General features: G+C 34.4%; 1 protein-coding gene across 8 annotated transcripts in view; it reads left to right on the forward strand.

Moving 5' to 3' along the window:
- Nucleotides 1-18,210, forward strand: part of COL24A1 (collagen type XXIV alpha 1 chain) — a 428,817-nt gene that overhangs the window by 194,981 nt on the left and 215,626 nt on the right. For all 8 annotated transcript variants that reach the window (XM_063653313.1, XM_054478067.2, XM_063653314.1 and 5 more), the window contains 4 exons: nucleotides 3,743-3,796; nucleotides 4,849-4,893; nucleotides 10,028-10,081; nucleotides 13,807-13,851. In XM_063653313.1, the coding sequence (XP_063509383.1) occupies nucleotides 3,743-3,796; nucleotides 4,849-4,893; nucleotides 10,028-10,081; nucleotides 13,807-13,851 (198 nt within the window). The remainder of the gene's footprint in view (nucleotides 1-3,742; nucleotides 3,797-4,848; nucleotides 4,894-10,027; nucleotides 10,082-13,806; nucleotides 13,852-18,210) is intronic.

An 18,210-nucleotide genomic window follows, 5' to 3' on the forward strand; every position in this document is an offset into this window, starting at 1 on the left:
AAATCCTTCTCCTGTAATCTGGATTTTCAGGGTCCCCAGTGGGGATGTGTGTCCGGAGGCAGGTGTTCCCCCTCACACACTTTGGGAACTTAGTTTTTTGCTGTCTTGCAGAATTTGTAGCAGCATGCCGTTTCTGTCAAAGGATCTATGAAATCCTTATGTTTTCCTGGTACTTTACTGTAGTGGTTCTTGGAGCAAAAGTCCATGGTGTGAGTCTCCACAGACTGTTCTGTCCAAGTGGAAGCCCCTTCCCTGCTACCATTCCCAGCCTCTGCTAACCACCATTCAGTTTATGCTCTATCTCCATGAGATCAATTTTTTTTTTAGCTTCCACATATGAGTTGGAACATGCAACATTTGTCTTTCTGTGTCTGGCTTATTTCACTTAATATAATATTCTCCCTTTCTATCCTTGTTGTTGCAAATATAAGATTTCATTCTTCTTATGGTGGAATAATATTCCATTGTGTATAATATACTACATTTTCTTTATCCAGTCATCTGTTGGTGGATACTTACGTTGATTCTGTATCTTGGCTATTGTGAGTAGCACTACAATAAACATGAGAATGCAGATTATCTCTCTGATATACTGATTTTCTTTCTTTGGGATATATACGCAGCAGTGGGATTGCTAAATCATATGGTAGTTCTATTTTTATTTTTTTGAGGAAACTCCATACTTTTTTTCATATTAGCTGTATTGATTTACATTCCCACCAATAAATCACCCTTTCTCTGTGTTCTCACCAGCATTTGTTATTTTCTGTCTTTTTAATAATGATCATTCTAATGAGATGATATCTCATTCTGGTTTTGATTTGCATTTCCCTGATGACTAGCAATGTTGAACATTTCCTCATTTATTTATTGGCCACTTGTATGTCTCCCTTTGAGAAATGTCTACTAATTAATGTCTGATATAAAAGGAGAAAGGAAACTGGTCTTTATTAAGTTCCTATTATATTCTAGGTATCATTTTATTTATTCCTACAGCAACCTTATGATGCTGATGGTAACATGATTCTATAGATTAAGAAATAGTTTACATCTCTAGTAAAGTGCAGAACTGGATTTCAAATCTGCACTCTACTTCCAGTTCTGCACATTTTAACTTTTTTAAAGTTGTGTTTAACATATGATAAATATGAAAATATGTGTACAGCTTAAACAATGATGATAAAACAAACCCTATTAAGGATATTAAATAGAACATTGGAAGCCCCTTGTGTGTCTCTCTCTAATTGTGTCTACCTCCTCCCTCTCTGCATTTAGAGGTAAACGTTCTTTTGTTTTTGCCATGCTTTTACCATCTATATATATACTCCTACAATATCTGGTACTTTGCGTGTTTTGTAAGTTCATGTAAATGGAATTCTACTATACATATTCTACTATACATATTCTTCAGTGGTTGCATCCTGAGTAAATATCTTCGATGAGAGAGTTGGGGGGACCTCATTCCCTTTAACCAGTCAGCCCTCTGCAGGTTGCACTCTGGTTATGGAGCTGAGCCTGTTTCTTTCATGCACACCCTCATCTTAATATTGTATGTTCTTAGAGCCTTTTGAGCCCCAGAAGTTGTTTATAATTTTTTATTGTATGCTTATTTTTATCTACAAGTATTTATTAGCCTATCATAACTCAATACAAAATTATTTTCACATATTAAAAATATTCTAATCCTCCCAGAAAGGATTTTGCTCCTTTTTCTAAATTCTTATTTATACTTTGCATATACCTCTACTTCTATTACAACTCTTAATGTAATAATTTTTATTTTAAAGGACCATCTGCCATAATAAATCATGAATTCATTGGAAACAGGGACTCTGTCTTACTGATAATTGTATACTTAGGGCCTAATATTGTGCTGTTAATTGAGCCTTATACATAGTAGAAAATTAATAAAATGTCAGATGAAAAATGAACAAACAGATGAATTAAGTGATTAAACACTAGCTGACAGATGGCAGAATGCAAATATCACAGCATTCTAATTCTGTACCTCCAATCAGTGTAGACACTTAAAATCTTTCACTTTGAATTCTAAAAGAGCAGTTTCAGATATTGAAGGCAGTTTGAAATCATTGTATCAATAAGGATTATTTCAGTAAGTGATGGAAACCCGGCTTAAACAGGCTTACATAAATATATGAAAACTTCAGGGATTCAATCACAACTGAATTCAGGACTCTAAACAATTTCAGAAGAGCCCAGTCACTCCAACTCTCTCCATTTGGTAATTCATTGATTTCATTCTCAGGCTGTCCCCTGGATGGTTTCCCACTGTTCAGGTTTACCTCATTCTTAATGCTATTCCCAGCAGTGCCACTGAAGTTTGAAATGTGCTTCAGCTGGGCTGAATTGGGTCCCTTACTCATTCCTGGACCAGTCATTTTTTTCTGGGGATGTACAATATACTGACTGACTTAGATCTCTGTCACATGTTCACAGTTACAGTCGGAGGTGGAGTCACCTCCCCTCAAACAACATGCACTAAGGGTGAAGAGAGTTTTTCCTTAAGGAAAATTAGGGTGCTTTTGCCTGAAAAAGGATTAACATATATTGGACTGGCATAAGACACAATGTGCCCATTTCCTTAACCTAATCCATATCTTACTTTTAAAAATAAGAAAGCTGCATTAAAAAGTTAGGTTATTGCCTAAAGTAATACAGTTTCTTGAATGGTGCTGTTTATGTAATAAGCTTACAATGCTATATTATAGACTTTTAAACTGACAGAGAGTTTTTTGTGTGTGTTAAAGTATAGAAAGCATAGAGCAAAATATAACATGAAGGAAAGATTCCCATGTAGTTTGTCACTCTGTTGCATTTCAGAACAAGATAAAAGTGACCTGAGTAGATTTGCTCTTTGGTATAGTTATTTAAAAATTATGTAAGTACAGTTAAAAATTAGATAAAACTTCTTAATGGTTATAAAATGACTAAAAGCAATCATTCAAAATATAATTCTAAAAAGAGACTTAGAACTTTGCTGGCATCTTGCATAATTAGGAGAACAGAACTTATTAAGATAATATTGCCATGTTGAATAGATGTTGTATAGTGCTTTCTGATTTAAGACTTTTTAAAAATAGTTAACTTTGAAAGGATTTTCATTCAGAGAGCAATTGATTTTTAACATGTATTTTGTTTAACAAAATACTTTTTTAGTCTTGAAATTTCTATTCAAATTCACACTCACTTTCTTCTGCAAATTCCTCTTCTCTTTTTATCATCTTGTATCAAAAAGGAAAATAAGTTGAAGAATATTCTTCAACTAATGAGTAATGAAGAACTAATGCATTCTTCAGCTAACAAATACCGAGTTCCAGACTCTGCAGATCTCTTAATAGATATTAAAACACTGTTTGTTTCCTCCATCTGTTTTCAGACTTTGTGAACACTCTATTATGTTTACTGTACTCCCATCAGTTTAACAATTGGACCCATTGCTTCCACTTTAGAAATACTTTTTCTGAAAAGGTGTCTGGAGGTTGAAGAATAAAATACTGAGCAGATTATTTGAATATTAACTTACTGTTTAAAAGTAAGTTTATCCTATATTTTTAGATGCCCTGTAGTTTTCTGTTTGCCTATACCACAACCCATTTTGAGAACTTCTTAATGGGAAATGAATGGTTTCAAAGAGTATTGTCCATCTCCACATTAATGCTGATTTATCAAAATGTCAGTTGATCTGAAATTTCTATTGTGTGCATTTATATTGCTTTTATAGGGAATCCTTGGAAATAGAGGACCTCCTGGACCTCCTGGTCTCAAAGGAACTCAGGTATTGAAGAAGTGATATCCAGTCAGCTTCAGCAAGGTTTTTAGTTAAAATTTTCCCTTTTTATTTATTGTGGGCCTTCAGTTTTCACTTAAACACCATCAGATTTCCAGTTACCATTTTATTTATTTATTTAGACAGTCTTGCTGTCTTGCCCAGGATGGAGTGCTATCTTGGCTCACTGCAGCCTCGATCTCCTGGGCTCCAGCAATCCTCCTACCTCAGCCTCCCAAGTAGCTGGGACTACAGGTGCACCACCATGCCTGGCTAATTTTTGTATTTTTTGTAAAGACACAGTTTTGCTATGTTACCCAGGCTGGCTGAACTTCTGGCCTCAAGCAGTCCTCCCACCTAAACATCCCAGAGTGCTGGGATTACAGGTATGAGCCACTGTGCCCAGCCTTCAAGTTAACACTTTATTTTGCCGGTTATGGAACAGAATTAAGAATCATTTTACAGTGTTCTGAATTCATTAAATGATTTATGTTAGTGGTCTCCAATGGAATGTCTGAAGAATCTGAACCCAGAATCTCACTCATATATACTAGAATTTATATTTACTATTTGTGACTACTTAATATTTTTGAACCAATAAATTATATTTCAATTGAATTGCAAATTGAGAAAAATATTTACCAAATAAATAACATATACTATATGAGTCTAGGGAGGTCTGTATGTATTATTCAGAAAACAATCAACTATTTTTAAAGGTAAATCAGTATATTTAGTAAATATGTCTGTAAATGGAGTAAAACACTTACTGCTTTTTTATTCTTTTAGAGAATTATGAATAAAAGCTTTTAATTTTTTTCTATGTTCATCTTCAGTCTCTATCCACCCATATAGTTTTTGGTCCCTACACGAATGCACCAGGTTCACACAAAAAAACTAAAGTGTTGTGGGGTGATGGAGTTCAAAGTACAAGAAAATAACAGCATTATTTTCATCACATCTCAGAATGAGCTTCACATTTTAGAATAAATAGAGAAAATAAGAGTTTACATTTTTAAATACTCATTTTAGGCCATAATATGTTCTGATTTTTTTTTAAGGGAGAAGAAGGACCAATTGGACCCTTTGGGGAACTGGGGCCAAGAGTAGGTATCGTATAAATAATTTTCCATAAGTGCTTTTCTTGAAAATAGCTGTTCTATAAATGTTTTTAACATCATAACATTTTACATTATAGTAAAGGACAAAAATGAAAACAAACTATACTCATAAAATGCCCCAAAATAAAATAGGCCAATAACTGGAAGTCTCAAATATATTTTTAATGATGTTATGCCTACTACATAGTTACTTGTTATTTCAGTGGTCTGTAGACTTAGTAATTTGTGCAAATTATTTATAAATTTCTCAAAAGGTAATAGGAAGCTAAATACTTTAGCCATTTTAGTAATATTCTGAGATTTCCTGTTTTCTAAATGTGTTAGTAAAATTATGGAAGGCTAATAAGATGTATTTTCTGCCAGTTTTTTCATCAGATAATACCATGGGTAATATGTGAATTATTTGTTTTCAAGTTCTAGAAATGAATTATTTAAACATTTTTTGTATACATGACCAAAGTTTACCTTATGAAATAATTAAGGTATATGTGTTACATTTATTTTAAGAGGCATTAGACTCACATGAAATACATCTCATTTCTTTTCTTGACAACATCATAAAGTACTGGTTCTTCTTTTTTTTTTTTTTTTTTTTTTTTTTTTTTGAGACGAAGTCTCACTCTGTCATCCAGGCTGGAGTGCAGTGGCGTGATCTCGACTCACTGCAACCTCCTCCTCCTGGGTTCAAGCAATTCTCCTGCCTCAGCCTCCTGAGTAGCTAGAATTACAGGCGTGTGCCACCATGCCCTGCTAATTTTTGTATTTTTAGTAGAGATGGGGTTTCATCATGTTGACCAGGCTGGTCTTGAACTCCTGGCCTCAGGTGATCCACCCACCTTGGCCTCCCAAAGTGCTGGGATTACAGGAGTGAGCCACCATGCCTGGCCAAAGTACTGGTTCTTAAAATACTTTTACATTTAAAAAGACTGTGATTATTTCTTTCACATTTTTGCCTTACTAGCACATATATTGCTACTATCCCATTGGAGGAAAAAAAGAGTTTTCATTTTATTTTTTGTGAGAATTATATAACAGAATAACTGGTATTTGAGCCCAATAAAATTGATCTTATTTAAAATTTACTTCCTTCGAAAACAGGAGAACCATATTCATCTCTGGTCTACACAGTCTTAATATTAATTATTATTGTTGTTGCTATTTGTTGAATATCAATTTGGGACCTACTATTGCTATAAGTATATGAATCATCTTTAATCCTGAAAACAACTCTGCAAGATATCGTTCCTATTTTTAGATGTGAAAATAAGGTTTTAATATTACATGTTCAAGTATAACACTCTCAAAATCAATACAATATGATAGAATTTAAGTAGGACAGGAAGTTATGATTCTGTTACTGATACTCTGAATCACTTGATTTCAAAGACTTTGAAAATGTGCTGATACCAGATTCCAGTGAGATTCTTTCCATAATGTAAATATGTATAACTCTATCTTAATATACTACACAGTGCTTGAAAGAGTATTATTAAAGATGAAAGGAATGTCTCACTAAGGCTCTTACCAACCAGTGGAAATAAAAATAGAATTGGTTTTGTAAATATCATAGAAAAAATCTAATAATTCAGGTTCTTAACTATATTTCTTGTTCTGTATATCTAAATTAATTAGAGAACAATTGATATTTAATAATAATAGGATGGTTTTCAGTTCTTTGCTTTGCTTTTTGCTTGTTAGGATATGATTCGATAATTTAGAGCAGGCATAAGCAAAAATTAGAATGTTTTGACTAGAAGTCTCAAATACAGTTGTAAGTGGCTAAAGTTTTGGATGTAGTAAAAACAGAATGTGAGCCAGAGGGTTGTTCTGTTTCACTTTAAGAAGAAAAAATATAAAAGCATGTCTTAATTGACAACAGCAATAAAATCCAATATAACAGGGGTCCCCAACCCCCAGGCCATGGACTGGGAGTGAGCATTACCACTTGTATTAGTCAAGGTTCTCTAGAGGGACAGAACTAATAGGATATATATAAAGGGGAGTTTATTAAGTATTAATTTACACGATCACAAGGTCCCACAATGGGCTCTCTGCAAGCTGAGGAGCAAGGAGAACCAGTCTGAGTCCCAAAACTAAAGAACTTGGAGTCCAATGATCAAAGGCAGAGAAACATCCAGCATGGGAGAAAGATGTAGGCTGGGAGGCTAGGGCAGTCTCTCCTTTTCACATGTTTCTGCCTGCTTTATATTCACTGGCAGCTTATTAGATTGTGCCCACCAGATTAAGAGTGGATCTGCCTTCCCCAGCCCACTGACTCAAATGTTAATCTCTTTTGGCAACACTCTCACAGACACACCCAGGATCAATACTTTGTATCCTTCAGTCCAATCAAGTTGACACTAAGTATTGACCATCTAACTGCCTGAGCTTCACCTCCTGTCAGATGAGCAGCAGTATCAGATTCTCATAGGAGCGCAAGGGATCTAGGTTGCGTGGTCTTTATGAGAATCTAATGCCTGATGATCTTCTCAGGTGGACCAGTTTCATCCTGAAACCATATCCTGCCACCTCATCTGTGGACTTGCTCTCCCCCAGTGATCTTGTACTCTGTTCTTTTCAGCTACTCACTGCTACAGTCATACCCTTTACTTTGTCGTTACCAGTGATAGCAACCTCTCATTTTCAATTTTAAACTTCTCATTCCCCAACCACCATCTTTCTTTCTAATACATTTTCTCTTACTATCCAGTCTAATAGCCCCAATAGGAATGTCAATGCATTGATTCTGCTGCTTTTCCATTGTGTCTTGTCTCCTTTATGATCCCAAATTCCTCATCCTGCTTAAAACATTATATTATTCCTTTGATTACATTCTGAATTTTATCTTCAAACCTATTTATTCTTTTGCTTTTCTAAATTATTACTTTATACTGTCTGTTTCTTCAAACTCCGTTCAGTTATCTCTCATCCTTATTCTTAGCCTTTGCCTTGCATCCTACTTCCCTGAGAAGATTGAAGTAACCAGAAGAGAACTTACAGTTTTCTGCCATTGCATCTGCCCACCTTCTTCTATCTATACTCTGCTTTCTTTCCTGTTGTTGTGGATGAACAGGCCATTTTTCAAGCTAAGGAAGACTTCCACTTGTTTACTACATACCCTGTCCTTTTGACTACTCAAGATAATTGGTCCAACAATTCCCTCTGTCTCTCCTACATATTCTTTTCTCTATACAGAATCATTCCTATCAGCATATAAAGCTGATGTTATTCTTCTAGCTTAAAAACAAAAACAAAACCTTTTTGGTGTCAGTTTCTCTCCCAGGTGTTACTCTATTTTTTCTTTCCCTTTTCAGTAAAATTCCTCAAAAGTGTTGTCTATACATGCTCTTTCAGTTTTTCTCTTCCCTCTATCTGCTTAAACCACATTTGTTCCCACCACTACAATACAAATGATCTGATAAATACGATCAGTCGTTTCTGTATTGCTGGATCCAATTATCATTTCTCAATCTTCAAAATCCTCTTATTACTCAATACTTCTATTTTTCAGAATTTGACAAGATCCCTTTCTCCTCCTAGAAACAATTTCTTTACTTCCATGATTTTCTTCCTTTCTGGCATCAAATTAAATATTTTTCTAATTTCTTCAAATTCTAAGTTTTGGAGTACCCCAAAGCTTGGCCTGTGGATTTCTCATTTCTATCTATACTCACTGGCTAAATGAGGTCATCCAGCCTAGGACTTTAAATACCATCAAAATGCTGGTGGTTTCTAAGATTATTTCTTCCTATCAGATCTTTCTACTGATTAGAAAGAATTTAACTGATCCAGTTAAATTCTGAATTTGTATAAATAACTACCACAAGATCTCTCCATTTAGATGTCTAACAAGCATATCAAACTAACATGTCCAAAACTTAGCTTTTTCTTTACCCTCCAAACCTGTTTTCAGTCTTCTTCATTTCATTTGGTCTGCTACTCTTACATTAAAAACCTGAGATTCATTTTTGAGTCTTCTCTTTCTCCCACGTTTCACACATGACCCACCAGCAGTTCCTGGAAGCTCTACCTTCATATTATACCCAGAATCTTACCACTCTGCTACCACCCTGATTCACACCCCCATCATCTCTCACTTGGATTATTGTACTAGACGCTTATTCGGACTGTCTTCTTCTACCCTGGAATCAAAGTGATCCTGTTAAAACTTAGATCTTATCAGTTTTCTCCTTAAAGCTTGTCTAAGGCTTCCTGTCTCACTCAGATAAAAGTCAAAGTCCTAACTGCAACCTACAAGGCCCTACATGACCTGACTTCTCATCCCCCATTTCCTTCTTTGACCTCATCACTTTACTGGTCTTCTCCTCTCAATTCTTCAGCTTCTCCTGGTTCCTCCAACATGCTACACACATTTTAGCTGTAGTGCCTGTGCACAGGCCCTTTTCCTCTGCCTGGAATACTTTTCCTTCAGATAACCATTTAACTTGTCCCTTTCTTTAGGTCTTTTCTGAAATGCCACCAAACTGCCAACTCCCCCAGGGAATGGCACTCTCTGGGGAAGTTTGTTGAGGGTCAAGGGTCACACTCTTCACAGAACCCTGGGATCTCTCTTCTCTCCCTAGGCCTGAGGAAATAGCTTCTCTCTCTCTCTCTCTCTCATTGTCATCAAAGACAAGTCACTTCTTACCTTCAGACTCTCTGAAAACTAAAGTAAGAATACAAGTAATCTGCAAAGAATTTTTCGGTGAGGGCTTCTTTCCTGGAATCTTATGAACACTTTCAATAAAACTCCCACAACAGTTTATATATCCCTTCCCTGCTTGATTTGTTGCCTTTCATATTACCACTACCTAACATACTATATATTTTACTTATTTTTTAAAATGTTGTTATTCTCACTAAAATATAAGCTCTATGAGGGTAGGTATATTCAGTGCAATCTTCGATCCTCTGCATCTAGAACTGTTCATGGCACATAGTAGACAGTTGGATATTTGTAGAATGAATGGCAAATGAGTATGATGAAATACATTTATCAAATAATTTTAAAGTATTTAATTTTATAAGAATAGTCTAAATTTCATATATCTTAGGAAACTTTCAAAAATGAGAATGACTAAATATATATACTTTCTTCTTTTATTCTGTTCTCTTCTAGGGAAAACCAGGTCAAAAGGGGTATGCAGGTGAACCAGGACCAGAAGGCTTAAAGGTAAAGCAACTGACTTTATTATCAGTTTTAAAATATAATTTTCAGAAAGATAAAATTATGACTTTCATACAAATGTGAAATGAACACATCAACTTAAAAAGAACCAGTGAGATGTTAAAACTGTTACAAAGAGCAACTGAGAATCTATATCTTTATATCTATATCTATTTATATGCAGGTTGAGTATCCCCTATCTGAAATGCATGGGACCAGAAGTGTTTCAGATTTCAGATTTTTTTGGAGTTTTAAATATTTGCATTATACATGCTTACAAGTTAACCATCCCAAATCCAAAAATCTGAAATTCAAAATGCTCCAATGAGCATTTCCTTTCAGTGTCATGCTGGTACTCAAAAAGTTTCAGATTTTGGAACATTTATGATTTCAGATCTTCAGATTTCAGATGCTCAATCTGTGTATCTGCGATTATGTCTGCATCTGTATCTATATCTATGTATGTGATTTAATAAAGAAATGTTAGGATAAGATTTGTGTGTCACATACAGGGCAATAAACCATAACTTCTGGGGTTATCAATTCTACTGGGTAGAAATCTGCAAGTTTCTATAACTTTACTAAGTCTGGATCTTTTAATCACTAGTAAACAGTGAGTCTAAATATATTCACTAGATAATCACTGGGTAACCTTCATCACTTTATGATATTAAAAAGATATATCTCTCACTATTTACTTTATTTCCAAGGTCTTGGATAATTTTTATAACACCAACAAATATAAAGTAATGCAATGGTTTATTACATACAGAATTGAGACCTGAAAGAAACTAGCTTATAAGAATTGGTAAGTTTTGCAAATTTAAAATTTAACTATGAATTGACATAGTCACAGCATTATTACTAAGTTTCCTAAAGCTATTTTTTTTTATATTAAACGTATCATTTTTATGATGCCGGAACCTAAGGAAAAGCTAAACAACACTTTTCAAGCTTGATAAAGAAATATGAGCTGAAGTATTTTTTAATGTATCAGTATGTATGAGGCTAAAGTTATCCTGGGGCAGAATATGTGTACCTGACTCTTTCTCAAGTTACATATAAAAGTCCTCTGAAAAATAGGATTGTAGTATTTATGAACAAAAGGTTTAATCAATTCTCCTTTACTGGGATTAACAATTCTCCTTTACTAGACTGCCAAATAGCGCTAGGAAATCCAACTGTGAGCTACCATCCAGTGAAACTGGCAAGAAACGGAATCTCAGTTATTTATATACTTTCTCTCCCTAGAATCACACCAAAACCTAGGTGGCTTCTGTGTTACCTAGTAAACACAGGAAATTTTGTAATGTTCATTCCTCCCTAGCTGTCACTGAAATTTGCGTTTCAGTGCATCATGTAGCTATTAACTGGGACCTGGCACTGCCTGGGGGAGTTGGTTAAGGGACACACTCTTCACAGAACCCTAGATCTGTGTTTTCTTTCTAGGCCTGGGGAAATAGCTTCTCTCTCTCTCTTTCATTGTCGTCAAAGACAAGTAACTTCTTACCTTCAGACTCTGAAAACTAAAGTAAGAATGCAAGTAATCTGCAAACAGCTTTTGCTTTTTGACTATTAACACAAACCTCCCTTAAAACTAAGTAGCACAAAGGGTTCATCTTTTTTGGAATTTAAGAAGGGTAACTTATGGGTAAGGAGGGAAAAATACTAGAAAACTAAGAATCCATATATTATTCCTCCATAAATTTTCCATAAATGCCGTCTAATGAACTGCCTGGTAAAATTATTAAAACCCACTGCTGTGCTTCACTCTCTACTATTTATCTAAATACATACAGAAACTGAAAAGAAAATTTGTGTAGACTTTGAAAGTTTATTTCAGTGATCACTCATGATGAATATTAGGTTTCAGTGCTTAAAATCACCACTATCCAAAAGAAATGCAACATGAACAGCAAATATGAGCCACATCAGACAGTGAAAAGAAAGAAGTAAAATTTATTAATTTAATAGTATATTTTATTTAACCCAAGATATCCAAATATTATATCCTTTCAGCATGTAATCAATATTGAAATTATTAATGAGATGTTTTCTATTCTTGTTTTGTAGAAAGTCTTTGAAGTCTGATGTATTTTTTATACTTATATCACTTTTCAATTCAGACCAGCCTATTTCAAATACTCAGTAGCCACATGTCATTATTGGCTACAATATTGTTCAGTATCTTAACATCTTACTGTTCTACACTGGAATATAATTATTACTATTTAGACAGTAATTGATTAATTTTAGACATAACATTTAATCTGTTTCTGTACACTAAATGTATATTGCTATTAGAGTCAGTCTCTGTGGTACTTTGAACTTAATCTTTTACCTTTCGTTAATCTATACCTTTGCCGATGCCATTCCTTACCACTAAAAATGACCCTTTCTCATTACCAGTGTTAAGTGTCACATATTTTTCAGGGCCCCACTTACAGTTTCATAATCCATTATTTGAAATCATTAATGTTTGGATTTTTGAAAAGTAATATGTTGCATATACTGTATTTTATTTACCACTACCAGAAGGGTGTGGGACAGCATACCATAATTAGATATATTAATATTTCTGTAGTGAAATGTGAGGATGTTCAGGTTAATTGGAATAAATCAAGACTATAAATGGCCTTATTCAGAACAAAATAAGCTTTGCTGCCAAATCAATCCAAGTTAGGTCAAGTTTGCCACCAAATGAGTTGTGAAAAACTGAGTTTTCAGAGATTTATGGATTGCAAAATTTTGTTTCAGAGGTTATGAACATGCATTACTTCTCCAGTGATGTCAGCTCTAGCTGCTCCAGTTTACAAGGTGCCTGCTCCTAAGACCTCCTTTAGTACTTAACCTGTGGCATGTATTCTGTTCTATTTGAGCAAATAGAACATCCCTGTGGGAAAGACTTTAATTTTATTCTTCTTGATATCTTTCACAGTGCTTACTACTCTGCCTTTTACAGAGTACATCTCAATCAAGATTTTATTTTTAAAAATTTTATTTATAAAAGTGATTAAAAGTCACGAATAGGAGAATATTTTTTAAGAAAATAGATTATTACCTGATGTGGTTTGGATTTGTGTCCCTGCCAAACTCTCATGTCAAACTGGAGGAGGGACCTAGTGGGAAGCGATTGGCTCATTGGGGCGGATTTCCGCCTTGCTATTCTTGTGATAGCGAGTGAGTTCTCACAAGATCTGACAGTTTAAACATGTGTGGCACTCCACCCTTTGCTCTCACTCTCTCCTGCTCCAACATGTGAAGTTGTGCTTGCTTCCCCTTTACCTTCCACCATGATTGTAAGTTTCCTGAGGCCTCCCAGTCATGCTGGTGTTAAACCGTGGAACTGTGAGTTAATTAAACCTCTTTTCTTCATAAATTACCCAGTCTCAGGTAGTTCTTTATAGCAGTGTAAGAACAGACTGATACATTACTATTTGAATGAAAATAGAGGGTAGGCCACATTTCATAGAAATACTATAACAGAGTTTTTAAAAAATTTTATGTTAAGTTCTGGGGTACATGTGCAGGATGTGCAGATTTGCCATATAGGTAAACGTGTGCCATGGTGGTTTGCTCCACTTATAACAAAGTTTTAAGTAACTGAAATTTCCTTTGCCTTTTTCTAGGTTATGACTAGATAGTTACATTAAAAATGAAAACTGAAACTGTCATGAATAATCTAGTTTGAAAAATAACTGTTTTTGCAACTTTATATTCTTTTTCGACAGGGAGAAGTAGGAGATCAAGGAAATATTGGAAAAATTGGTGAAACAGTAAGCTTATTTTATGCTCTTATTTTTTTAATCAACTGTAAGCATTTTTAGGAATCATATTAGCCATGATTATGTTTGCTATAATCAAGTTACACAGAATCAGAATAATTCTTATCCACTACAAATTTAAACTTACTTGTGATGTTTCCGCTGACAAATAAAACCTATTGTACAAAAGAGAAGTGAGAGAAAACACAATTGATAACATTTTCATCCAATATAAACTATATTTGTGACCTCAGAAACATTGTTTCTAATATTTGATTTTTAATTTTATTCTGATAGCTTCAATCTAATTTGACCTTAACATTTTTCACTATTTTATTTATTTATTTATTTATTTATTTATTTATTTATTTATTGTTTGAGATGGAGTCTTGCTCTGTCACCCAGGCTGGAGCTCAGTGGCATTATCTTGGCTCACTGCATCCTCTGCCTCCCGGGTTCAAGCGATTCTCCTGCCTCAGCCTCCTGGGATAGCTGGAATTACAGGTGTGTGCCACCACATCCAGCTAATTTTTGTATTTTTAGTAGAGATGGAGTTTCCCCATGTCAACCAGGCTAGTCTCGAACTCCTGCCCTGAAGTAATCCACCCGCCTCAGCTTCCCAAAGTGCTGGGATTACAGGTGTGAGCCACTGTGCTCAGCCATTTTTCATTATTAAAAAGCTTATTAAATTATACAATAATTTAATAGCTTGAAGATAGTTTTTCTTTAGGTTTGAAAATTTGCAGTAAACTAAGAGATATTGAGCTGGAAAGTGTAATTGTGTTCCTCAAATAAAGATTGAGTTGTTCAAATTAATATTATAGTAGAAGAACAGGCTTCATGTTATATTCGAATCAGATTTGTTAGAAGTAATTTTATTCTTTACAATGAAGAAAGCCAGCCAAAATATTCTGTAAGAAATGAACTTGCATAACATATATAAAGTGGAAAATTAAATTAACACCAGGAAAGTGAATTTATTTACAGTATGCTAAATTAATTGTCACAAAATAGATAATATTATTTCTTATGACTTAAAAATTTTTTTTCTATATGGTTGATTTGTAGGCTTAAATAATTAAACAATTATAAATCTTGGTCTTGTGACAAAACAACAAAACATTTCTGATGCTCATTTTTTGTTATTAATTGTTCATAAAAATAGGAAGAGTATCTGTGTAGTCTTAAAAGATAATTGCCATACCTAATTAATCCTGGGTCACTAGAAAGAGAACTTTTCGTTCTTGCTTTTTATGGGAAAGTTTCAAGGAATTATTTGTATGAATTAGATTATTAAAGGCTTCTAGTCAAATATGATTTAACTTACATTTATCCAAAATTACTCAAATTCTGCCATTTCTGAGTGACAAATTGCTTAAGATATGTATATAAAGTTGGTATCCAAAGTTAAAATGCTAATGAAGAACATATTTTCTTAAAATAATATCTTACATATTAAACTTTTAAGTGTTATTTACTTAATAGTTTTGGACTAATTCCACCTAGTATAAGAACCCACTGCCAGTGCTTTCCAAAGAGGAAACAGACTATCTTGGCAGGTAGTAGATTTTTGTCACTGAAGGGAAAATAACATTTATTGAACATTTGCTATGTACTAGGTATAGTGCCAAGTGACATTTCATATTATGGTATTCCTTTTAATTCTCCAACAGCTTTAAAAGATACATTTTGTTATTCTGGTTTTAAATTAGGAATCTGGGGCACATTGAGTAACCAGTTCAAAGTTACATAGCTAATAAATTACTGAACTGAGATTTAAACCCAGAGCTCCAAACTCAAAATCCAAATCGCTGCATTATGCCATGCTTGGATATTTTAATATTAGTTCAATAGCTATCTCATATAAATGTTGTAGAGGGTCTTTAAGCATCTGATAAGTTATTAGACAAAAAGACCTTTCCAACTTTGAGATTCTATCTTTCTTGTTAAGGATGGCACATGAAGCCTTCTTTAAAAAATTACTGACTATATCAGGTTTATTCAAATATATAAAATGTCTAAAGAATATTTTTATTTTTGGCTCTCAGTAATTCTGGCTTTCATTTTGTCTTTCTAATTTCAAAATCTTAGAAATATAGTTTATCTAATCCAGAGTTCTGTTGCCAAGAAAATTCTTGAGAGATAGGAGAAGATATGGTTGCACTTCATGACATCTATCTTGTAATTGTAGTAACTGATTTTTACTTTGTTCAATCTTTTTGTATAGTCATTAATTGCCTTTAACTGGCCCTCCTCCAGGTTTGTTTGTTTCTAGATTTATACCAGTTAGAATTCAATTTGTGATAGAGTGTGCGAAGCACAGAAGTCCCACCTATATTTCATGTCTAACTCTTGCAATTATTTATAGTATACAAAGAATTAATTTCCATAAATGTGCCCCAGATGAGTCTCTAATTTCAAAAGATGCCCTCTCATCTTCCATATTCTAGCATTCAGATGTTTAGAAGTAAATCTAGAATTATCTAACCATAATTACCAGTCCTCTCTGTCTTAAACTGTCTAGGCTGAAAGTATTCGAAGAACTATAAAGAAAAAAAATGTTATTTTTCACTATTGGCCAAAAGACCAATATGAGGATCAGTGGATAGACATTATAAGGGAACAGCTTTTGGTTTAGTGTAGGCAAGAATATTTTAATAGAATTTCTAACACTCAAATAGGTTCTTCCATAGAGTGATCCAACACCTTATTATTCGAAGGTTTGATGTCTTTTTTCAATCATTTATTAGGCAGATATTTATTGATTATACCAGGCACATTTTTAAACATGTGGTCCCTACCTTCATGAAATTTACAGTCTATTGGAGGTTTGACAGATATTAAATAGTCACATAAAGAAATATATAAACTGTGATACATTCTATAAAAAAAAGTACAAGGGACTATGACAAGGGCGCCAATTTTAGATCAGTAGATGAGAGAAGGCTGTTTTGAGGAAGTGGCATGTGAGTAGCAATCATAAAGAATGATATGAGTTAGCCGGGGAAGGGCTGGGGAGAAAACTTCCCTGGAATATGCAATATAACATAGTTTCCATCTTTGCCACCTACCTTGCTATGGAAAAAATACTTAATGTTTCTAAATATTTGGGTTTTTTTTCCAGCAGTAAAATGATGAAAATAACTACCTTATAGATTTTCTTATGAGGATTAAATGTGATAATGCACATAAAGCACTTATCACAATGCCAGTCATGTAGTAAAAACTTGATAAATGCTAGCTGTTGTGGTGGAGGTTATTGTTATATAAGATGGTAGCTCTTTTGAGGAAATGAAATAAAGTTGGTGTGGATAAACTTTGATGAACAAAGGGAGAAGGTATGTGAGATGATACTAGTGAAGGAGGCAGGAGCCAATCATTTAGGAACATGTTTATTACTTTGCACTTGAATGTAAGGTCAATGAACAATCACTAAAGGTATGCTAAGTAAGCCAATGTTATGATTTAATTTGAGGTTTAAGATCACTCTTATTGCAATGGATTGGGAAGCATGGCTGTGAAGAGCGGAAATAGAAGAGGATAACCAATGAGGATGCTTCTGCAGTAGTCTATATGAATGAGAAAGATGATTTAGACCAGTGGAGATAAAGAGAAGTGGATATATTTGGAAGATATTTGAGATAACAGATTGGAGGTAGGCTGCAAATCAGGGGAGGATCCTAGTCAGTCTCCAGAGTACAATTAGGCCTTTGATAACTAAACTATTTAGGATTTATCAGGAATATTCTGGAAGCACAAGGAAATGGTATATAGACTGTCTCAGGATAATTCAAATTCTAAGAATCCATGACTTTTTTCTAAGAATGTTCATGTTTCTAGTCTTCCTCTCACCTGCAAATTTGACTTCTTTTCTCTGGCCCTTTTATTTTATGTATTTATTTATTTATTAAATTATACTTTAAGTTCTGGGATACATGTGCAAAATGCGCAGGTTTGTTACATAGGTATACATGTGCCGTGGTGGTTTGCTGCAGCCATCAACCCGTCATCTCGGTTTTAAACCCTGCATGCATTAGGTATTTGTCCTAATGCTCTCCCTCCCCTTGCCCCCCATCCCCTGACAGGCCCTGGTGTGTGATGTTCCCCTCCCTGTGTCCATGTGTTCTCATTGTTCAACTCCCACTTATGTGTGAGAACATGTGGTGTTTGGTTTTCTGTTCCTCTGTTAGTTTGCTGAGAATGATGGTACGACATGAACTCATTCTTTTTTATGGCTGCATAGTATTCCGTGGTGTATATGCGTCACATTTCTTTATCCAGTCTGTCGTTGATGGGCATTTGGGTTGGTTCCAAGTCTCTCTGGCCCTTTTCTAGTTTCATTATGTCTTTCTGATGTTGGAGCAAACAAAA

Source organism: Pongo pygmaeus, chromosome 1 (genome assembly GCF_028885625.2).
Source record: "Pongo pygmaeus isolate AG05252 chromosome 1, NHGRI_mPonPyg2-v2.0_pri, whole genome shotgun sequence".
Classification (NCBI taxonomy): Eukaryota; Metazoa; Chordata; class Mammalia; order Primates; family Hominidae; genus Pongo; species Pongo pygmaeus.